Raw genomic sequence first — 17,725 nt, forward strand, 5'->3', positions numbered from 1 at the left:
GTCTGGAAAACCATGATGTTGTTGTCCTCCCAGCACAACTTGTCTTTATTCCTCACCGCAGAGAACAAAGTCTCTGTCAGCTGACCGCAAGAATCATGCCAGTATAGATCGGGGTCAGTCACCCACCACGGGAAGCAGACTGAAAACTCTGTGGGGATGCTCAATTGTGAGCCGGTGATCCGCTGTGTCGATCAAATTAGGAATAAGCCCGTCCACAATCTTCACCATATCTTGACCTTCCTTTCCCTCGGGGATTCCAATGAAACAAACGTTATTATGCCTGCTCCGATTTTCAATACCCCAATTTTTCTCACATGCGTTCCACAACAGCCTTGATAGCAGGCGTGTTAGCCTGTAGCTCTCTTTTGGCCGACTCCAGAAACTCAACTTGTTTTTCAAGATCGTCCATTTTTATGATCAGGGTGGAAATTTTCGCCTCCATAGACATTTTCATCAGCACTGCATAAATGTTCGAGATCTCCTGACCTACTTCACGAAGCTTGCTACCACCATCAACTGGACCTCCGCCATCCTGATCCTACGAGGCGTCTGACGTGTGAGAACGTAAGTGCTTTTTAATGTCCCCACAGGTCAGCACAGTTAGCAAACAAAACTATTTCAGTTCTCATGGTTAATATTGCTTTTAAGGATAATTGTAGTAAAGTTTAAGCAGAGCTTGCCTTTAAGCGACCAACCTTCGCATAGCGTCACGTGACTCCCATGACCTCTTGGAACTTTAATTGAATACCCCAAGCTTAGAATGTTTATGGTCTGAAAATTGTGTTAGGCCTCTTCATGCAATCTCTGTGTTATTAGAGATTATACTCAAGAACCAGGCTACTGTACTGAGACAGGAAGTAAATAGAACTGAACCAGAAATGACCTAGAAGTCAAACATACACAAACAATGTAGAAAGAAGATACTTACTGGTCCAGAAGTCTGAATTCAGTGTTCTCAGAGGATATCTGGCCTGTCACAGGATGTCTGAATGTTGTCGTCCTCTGGTTATGGCTGCAAACAGGATAAAAACAAAACAGAATCACATTAGCATGATGATTATTATGCTTCCCTGCAGCCACCAGCACAAACAAACAAATGCACTTCAGCAACTGAACATCTACCACAAGCAGTGCCTATGATTGTACCACACATGTGTGGAATGTGTAGGAATATCTTAGATGTGCTAAAAGTCAACCACAGAACAAATCACACAGACCAGTGATAATCAGTGGTAGACAGTAGCCAATAATTAACAGATTAGTTTGTTAATGCAAACAGACATCTGCCCTAATATCAAATGGAATTTTAAAGGAAAAGTTCTCCCTAAAATGATATGTTGAGTTATGTTGTATAATGTTGTATTTTTTACACATGCCATACAACAATAGCTTATAGTGATTTATTGTATTCCAAGTCTTCTAAAGCCATATGATAGCTTTGAGTGAGGAATAGACCAAAACGAAACACACTGACACCAAATTGGCATTGGTTCTTCCGTGTGTAGTAACTGAACATGAAAAGGACATGAAAGCAGGCTAGATGCAAGCTTCAGAAGAGAACAACATTATCAGAGAATAATGATTAAAATTTTGGTCTGTTCCTCACACAAACCTATTTAATGGCTTCAGAAGACTTTTCATATGTCTTATAGCAGTGGTTCTCAAAATGTGGAGTGCATATTGTAAAAAAAAAAGGGGGGGGGGGGTGTTGATTGCCTTGTTCTACAATTTCGGTCATGGTCTAAGGTTTGGCAATATGTCAGCTGGGCAGAGCACAGTACCAACATGCTTATTTTAAGAAACTCTGCATCAATATCAAGATCCAACCATGTAAGATCGCATCCACACATCTGCGCAGCAGATATACAGCGATCAGCCACAACATTAAAACCACCTGCCTAATATCGTGTAGGTCCACCTTGTGCCGCCAAAACAGCTCTGACCTGTCGAGGCATGGACTCCACAAGACCTCTGAAGGTGTTCTGTGGTATCTGGCACCAAGACGTTAGCAGCAGTTCCTTTAAGTCCTGTAAGTTGTGAAGTGGGGCCTCCATGGATCGGAGTTGTTGGTCCAGCACATCCCATAGATGCTCAATCAGATTGAGATCTGGGGAATTTGGAGGCCAATTCAACACATTGAACTCTTTGTCATGTTCCTCAAACCATTCCTAAAGAATTTTTGCAGTAAGGTTGGGCGCATTATCCTGCTGAAAGAGGCCACTGCCATCAGGGAATACCGTTGCCATGAAGGGGCATACGTGTTCTGCAACAATCTTTAGGTAGGTGGTACATGTCAAAGTAACATCCACATGAATGCCAGGACCCAAGGTTTCCCAGAGCATCACACTGCCTCTGACGGCCTGCCATCTCTTCCCCATGTAAATGGCGCACACACATCCAGCTGTCCAGATGAACTAAAAGAAAACTTGATTCATCAGACCAGGCCACCTTCTTCCATTGCTCCATGGTCCAGCTCACGTGCCGATTGTAGGCGCTTTTGGCGGTGGACAGGGGTCAGCATGGGCACTCTGACCGGTCTGCGGCTACGCAGCCCCATACACAGCAAGTTGCAATGCACTGTGTTCTGACACCTTTCTATCATGGCCAGCATTAAGTTTTTCAGCAATTTGTGCTACAGTAGGTGTTCTGTGGGATCGGACAAGATGGGCTAGCCTTTGCTCCCCACACGCATCAGTGAGACTTGGGTGCCCATGACCCTGTCACCGATTGTCCTTCCTTGGACCAATTTTGTTAGGTACTAACCACTGCATACTGGGAACACCCCACAAGACCTGCCATTATGGAGATGCTCTGACCCAGTCATCTAGCCATCACAATTTGGCCCTTGTCAAAGTCGCTCAGATCCTTACGCTTGCCCATTTTTTCTGCTTCCAACACATAAAATTCAAGAACTGACTGTTCACTGTTCACTATCCTACCCCTTGACATGTGCCATTGTAATGATATAATCAATGTTATTCACTTCATCTCTCATTGGGTTTTAATAATGTGGCTGATCAGTGAACGCTGGTCATTTAAATAGAGGCATCGACAGATCTACTGTTACCAGCCCAGTGCATTCATGTGCTTTATGAAATGTTTGTCTAAAACAAACAGAAGAAATTAAGTTACTGTTCTTGCATATATAATTAGAAGTATGATGTAGTCTATGTCTGAGGCTGGTTGCACATACATCACAATGAATATAGATATGCTGTTTTGGTCCTCCCCTTTAATGTTGTTAAAAAAGACCTCTATGGAACAAGTGATGTGCATCACTATTCTGCAGCTTTGGCAAGTCCATCTAGCCATTTGTCTTATGGGAGTGCTCAAGGATCAGGGAACACTGTAACACTGTATTGAAAAACCTAGACAAATTCAGCCTTGAAAATGGTAGTAGGCAAGCTGAGCCCAGGAAGCTCAATGGTTCAACTATGATGACATACACAGTCATATCCAGAATGTGAGGCAGACGAGCCATCAAGTGCCACAGGGTTTCCATCCCATTAAACTATAAACTGTTCCAAAGTGTGATAGAAACTGACCTCCAAGCCAGGAATGCTTTGAGACATTTTTTGCTTTGTGACATAATTTCAACAGCAGAACACACTGTGCATCAACAGTAAAAACATGTGAACTCAAGTTTACACCTCCTCCGAGGCAGCGAGAGGTAGAAGTGAGGTCAGAGCACACAGTTTCCTTTCCAGTTGCTCATACATATTTAAAGAACATAATTCACTATAGAGATGCCACACAGGTTGCAGCTGTATGGTAAGCTTTATGGTTCTATGTGATGGAGCATTCTCCTCACATTTCTGCCTGTCAGGCTGGGTAAGGGATGTGTGTGCACAAACATGTTGGGCATTGTCCCTTGACAGAAGCCCCTCAGCCCTCTAGATTACCTCACTTGCTCAGTCTCATGCGGTCGTGTAGAAACACTTGTCATGTCTCACTGTTCTAAAGTTTACATTACATTAAGTTTAGTCTCATACTCAGACAAGGCACCCACAGTCTGTTCACTGACTGTCTGATGCATATTTCATACAAAAATGCTGGAGTAGACGATGACAGGTGTTTAACCAAGGCAAAACACTAACATATCAGCACAGATGTAATGCAGGTGTGTTGACTTAATATGGGGCTGTTCACACTGAATACATTTTTGTCTGTCTGCGCTGTTTTTCAATTGTTTTCCATGTAAACATGCGCTAAATGCCATTTTTAGCATAAGAACGTGTTCAGTTTGAATGGTCCCCCAAAGCACTAGCTGAAATTGCCAATTCTTCAACAGTCCACCTAGAAGTTACAGAATACAGAAAGTGCTTTTGCGTAAGAATTAATCCCTGGGTTTGCAAAAGTTCCCAGATTGGTGGCATCAGATCTTTAACAGTATGCAGTAAAACATATTCAGAGTTTTGTTTGAGGCACTTACAGTAGAAGTAAGATGTAAGTAAACAATGTTGATATCCATGAGAAAAACCATACACAGTATTCCGCTTTGTTTGTGAGTTAAAAGGATAGTTCGCCCAAAAATGAAAATTCTCTTATTATTTACTCAAACTCATGTCATCCTTAGATGTATGACTTTCTTTCTTCTGCTTAACAAACGAAGATTTTTAGAAGAATATCTCAGATCTGTAGGTCCATACAAATGCAAGTAAATGGTGGCCAGAATTTTGAAGGTCCATAGAGAGCATAAAGGCAGCATAGAAGTAATCCACATGCCTCCAGTGGTTAAATTCATATCTTCAGAAGTGATATGATAGGTGTGGGTGAGAAACAGATCAATATTTAAGTCCTTTTTTAGTATATTTTACTTTTACCTTCCCAGCTAATGGCGATATGCACAAAGAATGCAAATCACCAAAAACAAAAGAAGAATGAGAAAGTGGATATTTATGGAATTAAATATTGATCTGAGCTCACAAATTCTAGCCAACGGTGCCCAAATTTTAGGAAAAAATGTTTAAAAGTTTTCAGGAGGTCATAAGCTGCTTGTAATACCGCTCACATGATGCGAGCCATGACCACATGAGCACCAACGTTTTTTTTTTATTTCTTCCATGTCGGTCAATAATTGTGGTGTAATCTGTTTTAGATAAACCAGCCCCTCAATGGCACATTAAAACAAAACAAACTGTGGTTGATCATTTTACATGTCGTTCAAAACTGTCTCTTCCAGTCTAAGTGGGCTTAAGTGTGTTCTTGGCCAGAATAAGCTGCAAAGTAGACTTGGCTACGTGTTTAGTCTGGCTACATTAAATTCCTCATATTTCTCATTTGGTCTGTTGATTTCACCGAGTCACTCGTCTCTGTTCGCTTTTTCTTTTAAGATGTCACAGCCAAGCCTGATGTATCTTTTCAAACTGTGACAAGAAGACTCTCTAAATCAATGTCCTGGGGATTGAAAGTTACATGAAGTGGTCATAATGGTCTTCTGCTGATTAGACCCTTGAGCAAACTTGGCATCAACAAAAGGCACAAGCAAAAGAGTGCAAGTGAAAGGCAAAAACAACTTTAAAAAGAACTGCATTTGTCTATAGGAGGATGTAAGGCTTCATCCAGCTAAGTGGTGTATGTCAGATGACTGCATAATTGTGTCTGGAGACAAATAGTTTGAAAGCACCTATCCCTCAACTGATCAGACTAGTTCAATGTGAACTGAATGGCACAAGACAGCTGGCATTTTTTGAAGCCACAAAATGAATTGCCTCAAACTTTTTTGTTCAATGGGCGTGTAAAGGCCAAAGGTGGTATCTATTTAAAGATGTTCGAATGAGCTGTATTTAAACACCAGCAGCAGTGGAGGTTGAAAAGCATTCTGTTTAAGTGCTCTCTCATTTGGGCAAGGTCATTCCCATTCACATAACACAGACTGAGAGAGATGAAATGTACAGAGAGCAGAGATTTTAGCTTCTGACATTTAATGCAAGTCCTCTGATTACAATGAGAACAATGAATCACTAGATAATCAGTCAGAAATCTTACACAAACTGTCACAGTATCAGCATGCAATTTACATTCATTTAGAACTGCCAAAATCTTGTTTTATGAAAATTACGAGCCATATTATGTCTCAGCTTATAACATTATAGCCTACCCAAAGATTTATTGATTTTGTAAGTATTTCACCTTTCATTTTAAGAAGACTAAGAAAAGGACTGACCAGATTATGCCAGAGGTTTAACGAGGGGCGCAACCACCCATTTATTTGGGTGGGTATTTTTCTTCCGACCAGGGAGCATTTCACCATTTCGCCTAGAGCCCTCTTAGATGATTTTGTGCCCCCTTTGTGTGGTGCCCCTATGCTTTGCATATATTGTTGTTGCGCCCCTGGGTTTAACAGAGGCAAACACTCACATAGTATGTATAATTACATACTAGCAGGCACCTGGAATCTGCACCTGCACAAATCTGTAGAAAGATTTCAGCACAATTGGAACATGTGTCTTTAACAACAGTTTCAACATATTGCTCTACCTTTACATATTTAGCTCCATTTAAATGCATTTCACTTTTATGCAGATTTCCCCCAAAATTAGAGTTGAGTAGATTTAATCTGGGCCTGCATATACAATAGACCTAGCTGTTTAGGTTGTAGTTCAAAAACCCGGAAGAGAATTAACCATGGGTTCCATTGGGATTTTCCCTATGGGTTTTTATAATGGGGTTTTTGAACTTATATGTAAAATAAGGTCTGTGGCAAACATTACTTGATGATACTTGGATGTTTTGTTCTACATTTAACCTTCATGCCTCAAACATGAATTCTGAAGCTATATTGAATTACATTTACATTTGAATTTTTAAAAACACATGGTGGCTTCAAAATTCATGTTTGAGATATGACTGTGTAATTTATGTTTTAGAACAAATTGTCCAAGTATCATCAAGTAATGTATACTACAGACCTTATTTTACACATAAGTTCAAAAACCCACTTGTAAAAATCCATTGGAAAATCCAGAGGTAACCCATGGGGAATTAGTCCTCCGGGTTCACCTACAAATTGACGTCATGGCTGAACAGCTCTATAAAGACCAAGAAAATATCTAAAGGCAGGAGTCCTTCATAAAGGCAGATAAGACATATTATTTACATATGTCAGTAAATAGCTCTTTAAAGCAGCATCGACTCTGTTTATTTTCGGTACTCTTTTTAGCTAAATTTTTCTTGCAATTAACTTAGCAATATTATCCAGTAAAGCAACCCAACACACAGAAAGCTACTTTTTTAAACTTAAACGCACATTTCTCAGAAACACATAATAGTAAAGCACTCCAAATTAAAAATTAACTAAAACCAGACTATGAACTTCACACTATGTTAACACCCTTCAAAACAGGCAGGCAACCTCTCCTTTAAAAAACACTTGAGTGCAGCTTGTTTACAAGGAAGCTAAAACGTACTTATTGGACCCCTACTATTTCAGTGAAATGCATTTCTGCAGAGGTAAACATGATCAGGTCACCACTTATAATCAATAAGAGTCGTTCTCATGCCATGCAGTGTTGTAGAGTAGCAGCAGGTCTTTGTTTACCAGTCTCCTCATGGGTTAGGCTTCAGCGCTCTTTAATTCGCCTGTGTTGCTGGGCTTTGGACTGTCTAGCTGTCTCTAGTATGGTTGGGAGGGTAAAATGCCAACAGTGTAATGGTGTCTTGTGTCAGAAAGATAGAGGGAGGGATGTGTGGGAACTCAGTCTTACATGGGAAAGATTGCCTAACAGGTCCCCTAAAAGAGAGCTGCTAGAGCTCCCAAAAACTGTGAGGTAATGACCAGCCTCTTTTGCATGTGTCAACAGACGAACACCGATCATGCAATAAAACAACACACACAGCAAAAGTTTCATGGAGGTTTTCTTTTTGCAATAAATGTATTGTATAATAAACTACAAAATCAAATAATGCCATAGCATTTCAGTATATGGTTGTGAAGCCTCAGGTTGTGTATAATTGTTGCCACTACCAATTATAATGCAGACAGTTATCCTTGACCGAGGGGTGGGTAAAATGCTCCCACTGTAGAGCCCGGCACTGGGGTCCAAAATGTTACCATCAGCATAGCTGAACAGCACAGTATAAGGAACTGCTGAATGTGTATTTAGGCAAATGTGACATTGACAGTTAACTTTACATGACACCAGTTACATTTCTGGCAATTCAAAGTTTACAAAACAAAGTTTGTATAATAAAAAGCAGCTATAACTGTAATTTGACTAAGGAAGTAACACATCTTGGAATATAATAAAGATTAATACTGTATACATTGAGCATGTAGAAAAGTGTTGGGATGCAGCCAAACTTTGCCTCTTGAGACTTGACAGCTGAGTAATAAGAAAAGAGTTAGGAGGACCCTAATGAAAATTTAGCTGGGCACCAATTGTATCTAAAAATAACTGGCTGTGGAGTAGCTAAATTTAAGTACGCCAAGTTATACCACCTTCCTCTCTCTCTCTCTCTCTCTCACACACACACACACACACACACACACACACACACAGTTTTGCTATATGATCTCTATCAGTAGTATTGGCTTTCCTCGTATTTGCCAGTAATGTGATTTGTGCACTTTTGCATATGTCAATTTATTAGTAAAGTGTAGGTTTAAGTTTCATAACTGAAAATCGGCTTGTGGAGCCACACATATCCATAAACAATGCACAGCCAGCTGTTATAGTAATGCCAACTGTCCACATGTCCCTCAAGAAAAAATTCCCACCAACAGATTACTCATTAAATCTGTCACTGGAGAGGTAATGAAAGTTTTGCTGTCAACATTGTGTATGCAATAACAGCAGAGTGGGAAAAGGCTCTGTGAAATGGGAAGCCACATTTAGCAACATAATGTTCTAACTTTCCAAGACACAGCAAGAGTACCAAGGGTAAATGCGTTCACTGAAACAGAGTTTATACTCAGGGATAGGGAACAGCGACTTCAAATCTGAAGGCCCCTGCTGTTTAATGCCCCCCATACAGCTCTGGCTGTTTGGCCCTCACCAAATCTCTTGAATTTTAAATGTTCCATAGCAGCAACATAAATGCTATCTATTACATATTATGTTATCTAGGCCAAGACACAGTGTCATTTGAAAGACTTACTGCTGCAGAACGAGTATGTGTGTACAAACCTTTGACTGGTACTGTAGCTATTCCATCTGCATGTTTTCCATGAGTATAAACTCAATTTCAGTGGATGCATGACCTCTTGATGACAAGAAAGGGCCCGACAATTTAGGGTGTGTTAGATGGCTGACACATTTCAAAATGGCTGCTTATCGAAAATAAACTGGCCCTTGAGTTGACATGGAAAAGCCACTTCAACCATCAGGCCAATGACCTCACTGAAAGGTATCCATCTCTTTTTAGAGACAATGATAGAGCAATCTGTTCAGTATCTAAAAACACTATCAACCCTCTTTGCCATCAAATGAACTCATGATCACATAACAACAACCTTCATCTCATGAATATTTCTATAATCTGATCAGTTCCTATATGATCCAAAATTACATGACAGAAAACTTTGCATTGGTCAACCCGATATATTAATCTTCATTAGTGTCTGTTTTACATCCTGTCATTTGACACAGGGGCATCTACAAGCCACTGTCACAAAATGAGCTCATTCACGGATAAATATAGATGGCAATTTGATGTCATCCATCACGCAGCTTGGAGATTTTTGGCAGCGTGCTCTGAGACTTTGAGGGCTGTTTATCTTCAAAATCGATTGCGACAAGCAGAGAGCCGGGATGCTGGAAAAATGCAAGAGGGATCAGAGAAAAGATGAATCAGGCAGTATAAACACAGTTGGAATAAGAAGTCACATTCACATGCTGTTTCTTATGATGTCCTGCTAGTACTGTGGTCCCATTTCATGAGCAGTTACAACATCACCGTCTTAGAAACAGAAAAGTACGACAAGCCCAACTGAAAGCCAACAAAAAGTTATTTCAATTGGTTACATTTTTAATTTTTAAAGACTCTTTACAATCAAATTTGAAGATTTGTGGCCTTTATCTATGTGGCCATCTGTCCTTTAGCAGGTATATGCATTTAAAAACATCTTTCTCTACAGAGAAAATATACCATAATATATTTGGCTTTTTTTTATGCCTACAAATTTTTGTCCAATAAAATGCTCTCTAGGAGCATAAATGAAAAATACCACCTGCTTCTGACTAGCAATAGCAAGCAGCTAAGCACTGTTCATTATTCTTTATTTTTTAGTTTACTTTATTTACTTTCCCAACCTTTAACCTTGGTTGAGAAGTGGCTTAGTAGTTTTGCGAGGCTGTGACAACTAAAGGCATTAAGCTATTTAAAAAAAGTCCTTAGATTTGTCCTTCCCCAACTTCCTGTTCCAACAGAAATTATACCAACTCAGTGAAGAAAACAGTTGTCATCAAAACATTTTATAGCGTCTATAAAATCCATGCACATTGCGGATGGAGTGACCTCTGATCAGAAAAAAAAAAAAAAAGGAATAAGCAACCTTCCTGGTAAAACTCACAAAGGTAGATAATGTTTTTAATTTTATTTCCATCGAAGGATTCCAGTACAGTAAACATATTTAACAAATAAGAAAGGTAAGGCTGCCATGGGAGAAACAAGGTTCAAAATGTCTTTTTAACTTCCTAACCCTGCTGTTGCATGAACCAGTACTGTACAGTATCTGTCCCCGTCTCTGATGTCAGGAGTAATTCACATAGCCTCCTTCACCTCAGAAAACCAGCAAAAAAGAGACATGAGACAATTCAATAGCTCTGATGTCTGAGATTATCCACTGAGTCCTCTCACTTGTTAAATGTGAACAAATTGAGCCTGGAAAGGTTTAGAGAGTAGGAGCAGAAAGGTAATCCTTTTTCAATACGTTCCAGAATATTGCGTCTTGATAGCAGAGCTGACTCTCTGAACGCTGACTGAGAGACAGTGAGATCAAAATACAGAATGAATAAAAAATATATAGTGTAACAACAATCTGAATGTGTAATGACTGAAATGGAGAATCCTCTTTAAACAATGTATCCCCCTTTCAAAGCTCTGCATCTTTTTCACATTCTCTCTTACCACTGAAAGATAGTTGCATATAGAAGATCGTCTTTGCTTTAATCCTCTCGATATGCAACGCTGCATAAAGATTTTACACAAAATGAAACACAAAATGAACGACTGTTTCCAAACTTGTCTCCAAAACATGTACCTGTCTGCCATTGTTCAGAAACAGATAGCCCCGCCCAAGACTTACACCATTGGTTGAGCCAATGTTGTTATGTGGGGCTGTTTAAACAAACAAAGCAATGTTTAGAAAGAGTCAAGAATTTCAACTTAAAAAAGTTATCATACCTCACCTAATTAAAATGAACATGCAGTGGCCTTAATGTGTAAAGGCATTTAATGTTGGATGTAAAAGAGACAATACAGGAAGGCCTTGCCATATTTCTATTCCTCTGTCTCGCTCATCTGGTATTAAATTTCAAGAAATATGACAGGTCACTGAAATGTTATACTATGTCAGAAGAGCAGTTGAGTGTAAACAGTCAGCTCTGATGACATGGTATTCAACTGACATGTAAAGTAACTTAACACTAACGAATACCAATGTTTGACAAACTGCAACTTGTCCAACTGGAAAAACTGCATGTTTCGCTGGTTAGAAGATTAAAGAGGTTGTTATCAGACCAAAAAGCCTACAAGATGTAATTAAACATATTTTTACTCTATTTCTGCATTTTTTTTTTTTACTGCCATTTTTATATTAAGCAAAAATCTAAGTTACAGTGAGGCACTTACAATGAAATTGAATCATCATCTTCACTGATCGTGTCAGTCTGAGAAATGTTTATCAGATAAGTCGAAACGCTCATGGTATATTTTTTGAAGATACTTGACTGCTTTATGATAAGTCCGAGTCTATACTTGTTCAGTATTGAGTCCAAATGCTCCACGTCCACGACAAGACCAAGATAAAAATATGGTCTCGAGACCCTAAGCCCAATTTATGCCAGAATTTCATTCATAGAATCCATCACTATGCTAAAAATATTTTAGAACATCATTCTTTATTATAACAACAAACAAGAACTGTTTTAGGCTAAAACCACAGCTGTCTTAATGGCACAGTTGGCATGAAATACTTTGGGAAAGTTGATGTACTGCAGTGTGACACTCTACACTACGTCAAAAACTCATATAAACAGCATTTGTTAATTATTATATGCATATAGCTTTAATTACCTCATATTAAGACAATATGGAATATTTGTACTTTTAAAAATGTGTTTGTTGCACTGCAGGACCATTTAAAATGAACTAGTGAAAGCAAAAAGTTTATTAAAAATAATGAAAAAGAAATGGTGACCAGTTACACCACCAAAGATAAACACTTTTCCTTATTCATATAAATGTTAACCTAAAATGCTGATGTTAATTAAAAAATTAAAAGACCATGGATATGCATCAACTACCCATATATCAATCACAATGGTATGTTGAACATCTAAAGAACATGCCACATCCACATCTAGTTCTGCTGCTCTGAGACTAAGCATTTTCCTCAGTACTTTATTGATGTTGTTGGGCTGCATTAAAAACTGATACTTGACGTATGAAGTAAAAGCAGAGGCGGAGGTCCACAGAGGCCAGAGGAAACATGGATCTCTGTTTAAAATAGTCTCCAGCTGCCTAAAGGCCCAGCGGTTGTGCCTCTTCCTCTCCGTGAGAGGAGATTTTGTTTTGTCATTGAGGATATGAGAAGAATCAAAGTGCTGTAGTGGCATACAGGAGGTAAAAAGAGACAGGTAATACAGGTAATACACCCCTTTGATCCAAGCCTTTTCCATCTGACCATTTGTTCTGCCATATCTATTGTTCCCTCTTGATTCAATCTGCTGCCTGAGTGAGTCAAAGCACTCATGTCCACACACACAGAGGCAGAGGAAGGGCAGATTATGTTAGATTTCTGGTATTCTAATACCAGATGTACATGGTGATTCATGGAGACCTGATTCAAGATTTAACCAAACTAAATTTAGTTACCCAAAAATAGCTTAAGAATTGAGAATAAGGGTCACAGGTCATTTGTTGGGAAAATAGCGAGGTCATAGTTGAAAACTAATGGATATTATTGCAGATAATCTATCTAGCAACCAAAATACCAAGTTTGAATATGCAGAAGCGCAAATGAGATTTGAGAACTATAGTGGAGGCCAAGATTTACAGAGAACAATGACTTAAATGTTGGTCTTTTCTTACTTAAAGCTATTATATGGCCTCAAAAGACTTGAAATATAGTGCATGAGCTATATTATGGTGCTTTTTCCCCCTTTTTTGGAGCTTGACAGCTGCAGTCTGTATGCTTTTGTGTATGGAAGCAGCGAGAACACTTTTCAAAATGTCTCCTTTTGTGTTCCACTGAAGAAAGTCATACAGGTTTCCAAAGGCATTAAGCGAGTAAAGCTTAACAAAATTTGAATTTTTGGTGAATTATTCCTTTAATCATGTACAAATAGGCTACGTGTCCATAATCATGGGTTTCCATTCATAGGTTTGATTTCTACCAACTACGTTGGCAGCATCCTTCTACAATACTTTCTTGCCATTTCTTTGGCTTTGTACTTGTACTTCAAAATTACAATAAAGATGAATCAAATCAAATCTAAAACTAGAGGCTTTTTAGGTATCTGGCCGTTCTCGTTAATAACAGCAGTGGTTCATTTCCATTGCACACTAAGGTTTATTTTACTCTTTAGGGCCACACCACCACAAGGAACACGGTGGTGGGGGAAAAACACCCCCCAAAAAAAACAGCTGAAGATCAGATGCCTCAAGTCAATTTCCACCAATGTACACAAAGGTCCAGTACATAATCTTGCAGACATTGTCTTAATACTGCAGAATTATGTCGACATTGTTTTGTTGGTGTGGTTATGGAGTATCCCACAATATAAAGCAACATTATTCTCAAATATTCAAGCTTTGGAATGCTCGACACCCACTAGGACATCTGAAATTATTCAAGATATTTACAACAAGCTCATTTTTCTGAGTTTCCATGAATACCCTGTGCCCTCCTCACAGCGAGAATCACTTGTATGAGTAAACAAAGTCTGTTTCTATTTTCTCTTGAGCATTATATTAGTAGTTAGGCGATTAAAGTAGGTGTCTCATCCATGTTCTTGTAGGCGGCAGCAAAACAAATATATTGTTTCAGTCCCTGAACCCAAACACCTGGTGCTGATGCACACGGTGGGGCCAACCACACACAAATTACACAGACACACACACACACACACACACACACACACACACATATACACTAAAGTTATTTTTAGACCTCTCTCATCCTACAAAGACAGATGATGCTCAATTCATTATCTGCACAGCTCAATTCACATCAGTGTCAATCTTTGCTGGGCTTCACATTCATTTAAACAGAGACTGAAAAGCTACTGGTCCTGACTCTTATACAATACCAGATGTAGATTCTGTAATTTTACACAAAGATAAGACTAGATAAGATTAGAATGGATCTCCCACTTAGAAAAACATTCCTCGGCAGCAATGAGACTTTCATAAAGGGCTGGCATGAATTAATAATAAAGGGCCTCACAGACTTGCACACACACAAATTGACAGACAGGGAATGTTAGCAAGACATATTCTGCAGCCCGGGTCCCTTGTTAAATGGCGACATTTAAATGTCAGACAGGAAGTTTAGAGAAAGGCGTGATAAATTTAGAGATTGCTGTAAAAATCATGTTGATACTGTATCAGAGTTAGGGAGAAAGTGTTGCAGAGGTTAAACCATCACCTTTGTTGCCATAAAGTAAAATTAGGCCTTTACAAATAAAATACTATTACATTCAAAAAGCATAAAACGGATAGTTTTGGTCCTGGAAGCTGATTGGTCAATAAATCATTCCAGCTGTGCTAAAATCTGCTTTACAGTAACAGACCTGGTCACCCTATAAATGCGCAGCACCCACAGCAGATTATTATAACGTTCTGCTATAATATAGCACAATACACTATTCTTTGGTATCTTCTTGGTATTATAAAACCATTACTTCATACTACAAATATTAAGAACACAAATTTTCACTAAGAAGTTATTTCATTAAAGTTGAGGCATAACTTTTTCGAGGCTAAAATTATTTATCTTATCCCTGTTTAACATGCAAAAACAAATATACAGTAAGTAAGCCACAGCAACAATGTCGGTTTTTAAAACAAAACATGCTGTATGAAACATTGTTTATTTTTGCAATTACGTTTGGTGGTGCAAATGGTGCATAAATTACACACTTCAGCTTAAAAGTAAAGTAAAAGTAAGCAATAAAAGCAATGATCAGCTACAGGTTCTAGGTGTTTCACATTACAGCTGTGTCTATAGTGTAATTTTTTTGTAGACCGGTATGTTGTATTAACCAATCAACATCTGAGACTGTATAAAATGAGATGGGTCAATGGTATACTTATAAATGGGAGAAATCGTAGCACTGAATATGACTGCTCTAGGAATGGAAATCCTGCCTTACAGGTAAAAGAGACAATCACCAGACAATCAGTTTTCTTAAGAGAATTTGCATGCACATTAGCTTGACCTGCTTGAAAATATAGGGATATTTTTGCATGATATGAGCTATAGAAGCACAATTTATGATACACATTTCATTGTTGATTTGAAATGTTATTTGCTCGTAATCTTAAACAACTGTTTTAAAACATTTCAGTCTTTTCGCATTTCAAGTAGATTGGAGTCATAGGAAATAGAGGGCCCTGTTTTAAGAGTGCTAGCGCTAAGCACAGCGCAATGGGCTTATGGGCATGACCATGAAGTTTTGGTATTTTCACAGCAAAGTCTAGGCGCAAGTGGATTTGGCAAAATTGCACACACAATGCGCTAATGGGCTGGGTCGAGTGCAATTTAATTCTGAGGTTTTTCTCCGGTTATTGAACTGTCTGCGTCCTATTATAAATTTCATTTATATCACCAGTGACATAAAAAAGACAGCACATTCATAAGAAGTTAGTAGTGTAAATGGACTGTATGCAATGAATTAGAAGAATAGAAAATTAGGTTCTTTACTATGACAGTGACACGCTCATTTTATATACATGGAAAATTTTATTTTCTAAATTCAAATTACACTTCAAACAAAATGAAAATGTAATCAAAATAATGAAGTGGTCAAAAAAATAATTCCAAATCCAAACATTTAACTTCTTCCACTGGCCCCTTTGGCAGTGAAATTACTCTACGACAACAGGTGGAAAAATACCAATACAAATTATATCATAAATACAATTGTAAATATAAATATAATAATAATAATTGAAAATAAACCATGACCTACAGATAGTTTAGCACAAATCTCGTAAATTTTTGTTTCATAAAACGGCTTTAACTGATTGTCAGAAGAGATGCCACAATTATACGGTTTTACTATTAACCGCGACAAAAAATGTCATGGTTAATTTAACCGTAAGAATTTAGAATCCACAGTTAAAAACCATTAAATGCTTTATATACACATGGCAAAAATATTATAATATAATATGTATATACACCGATCAGCCAAAACATTAAAACCACCTGCCTAATATTGTGTAGGTCCCCCTCATGCCGCCAAAACAGCGCCAACCCGCATCTCAGAATAGCATTCTGAGATGCTAATCTTCTCACCACAATTATACAGAGCAGTTATCTGAGTTACCGTAGACTTTCTCAGTTCGAACCAGTCTGGCCATTCTCTGTTGACCTCTCTTATCAACAAGGGATTTCTGTCTGCAGAACTGCCGCTCACTGGATGTTTTTTTGTTTCTGGCACCATTTGGAGTAAATTCTAGAGACTGTTGCATGTGAAAATCCCAGGAGATCAGCAGTGAAAGAAATACTCAAACCAGCCTGTCTGGCACCAACAATCATGCCACGGTCAAATTAACTGAGATACATTTTTTTCCTCATTCTGATGGTTGATGTGAACATTAACTGAAGCTCCTGACCCGTATCTGCATGATTTTATGCACTGCACTGCTGCCACATGATTGGATGATTAGATAATCGCAGATTAGAGTGTCTCTTATTACCTCCTATTTATTATATATTATCTATCAGTTTTCTTATTGTAGGGCTGCCCTTAGCATCCACATATCCCCCAGCAATACGTCCACTTAGACATTCAATTGTTATATGATATGCATTTTTTGCATCAGTGCTGTTGCATAATAAGAAAATATGCAAATAATTGTAAAACCGGTTAACCGCGATTTTTTCTCAGACAGTAATCTAACCGTCAAAAACTCAAACAGTGGCATCCCAAATTGTCAGGGACATAATTTGATGTTTCGTTATATTTTTTGGACATGAACTGTATTACCACCCACTGGTGGAATCTCCAAACTGCAAATGCAGGAGCTGAATTTAGACATTGCGCTGAAAACAGATGTGGTATTGAAACATCTTAGCGCAATTACCTATTTCTCAGAAAAATAGCAAATTGCGCTTTACGCCACTTCATTAACATACAATACAACCAGAGTTTGCATACATACACCCACAGACAGTGCAAACACTCCCACCCATGCCCACGAATATGTGTTGACACGAATATTACGCTTAGAATTAGCGTTCTCACGAAAATGTAAAAAGACGTAGTGCACGGTTGTTGTGTGTAGCGCTGCGCATTGCGCACTAAGGAAAATAGAGCGCCAGAGTCCCACA

At 38.6% G+C, this 17,725-nt stretch overlaps 1 protein-coding gene across 8 annotated transcripts in view; it reads right to left on the reverse strand.

Annotated features, from left to right (window-relative positions):
- Positions 1–17,725, reverse strand: part of LOC127456524 (pleckstrin homology domain-containing family A member 7-like) — a 139,572-nt gene that overhangs the window by 76,490 nt on the left and 45,357 nt on the right. For all 8 annotated transcript variants that reach the window (XM_051725070.1, XM_051725063.1, XM_051725067.1 and 5 more), the window contains one exon: positions 929–1,012. In XM_051725070.1, coding sequence (XP_051581030.1) covers positions 929–1,012 — 84 coding nt within the window. The remainder of the gene's footprint in view (positions 1–928; positions 1,013–17,725) is intronic.

Source organism: Myxocyprinus asiaticus, chromosome 18 (genome assembly GCF_019703515.2).
Source record: "Myxocyprinus asiaticus isolate MX2 ecotype Aquarium Trade chromosome 18, UBuf_Myxa_2, whole genome shotgun sequence".
Taxonomy (NCBI): Eukaryota; Metazoa; Chordata; class Actinopteri; order Cypriniformes; family Catostomidae; genus Myxocyprinus; species Myxocyprinus asiaticus.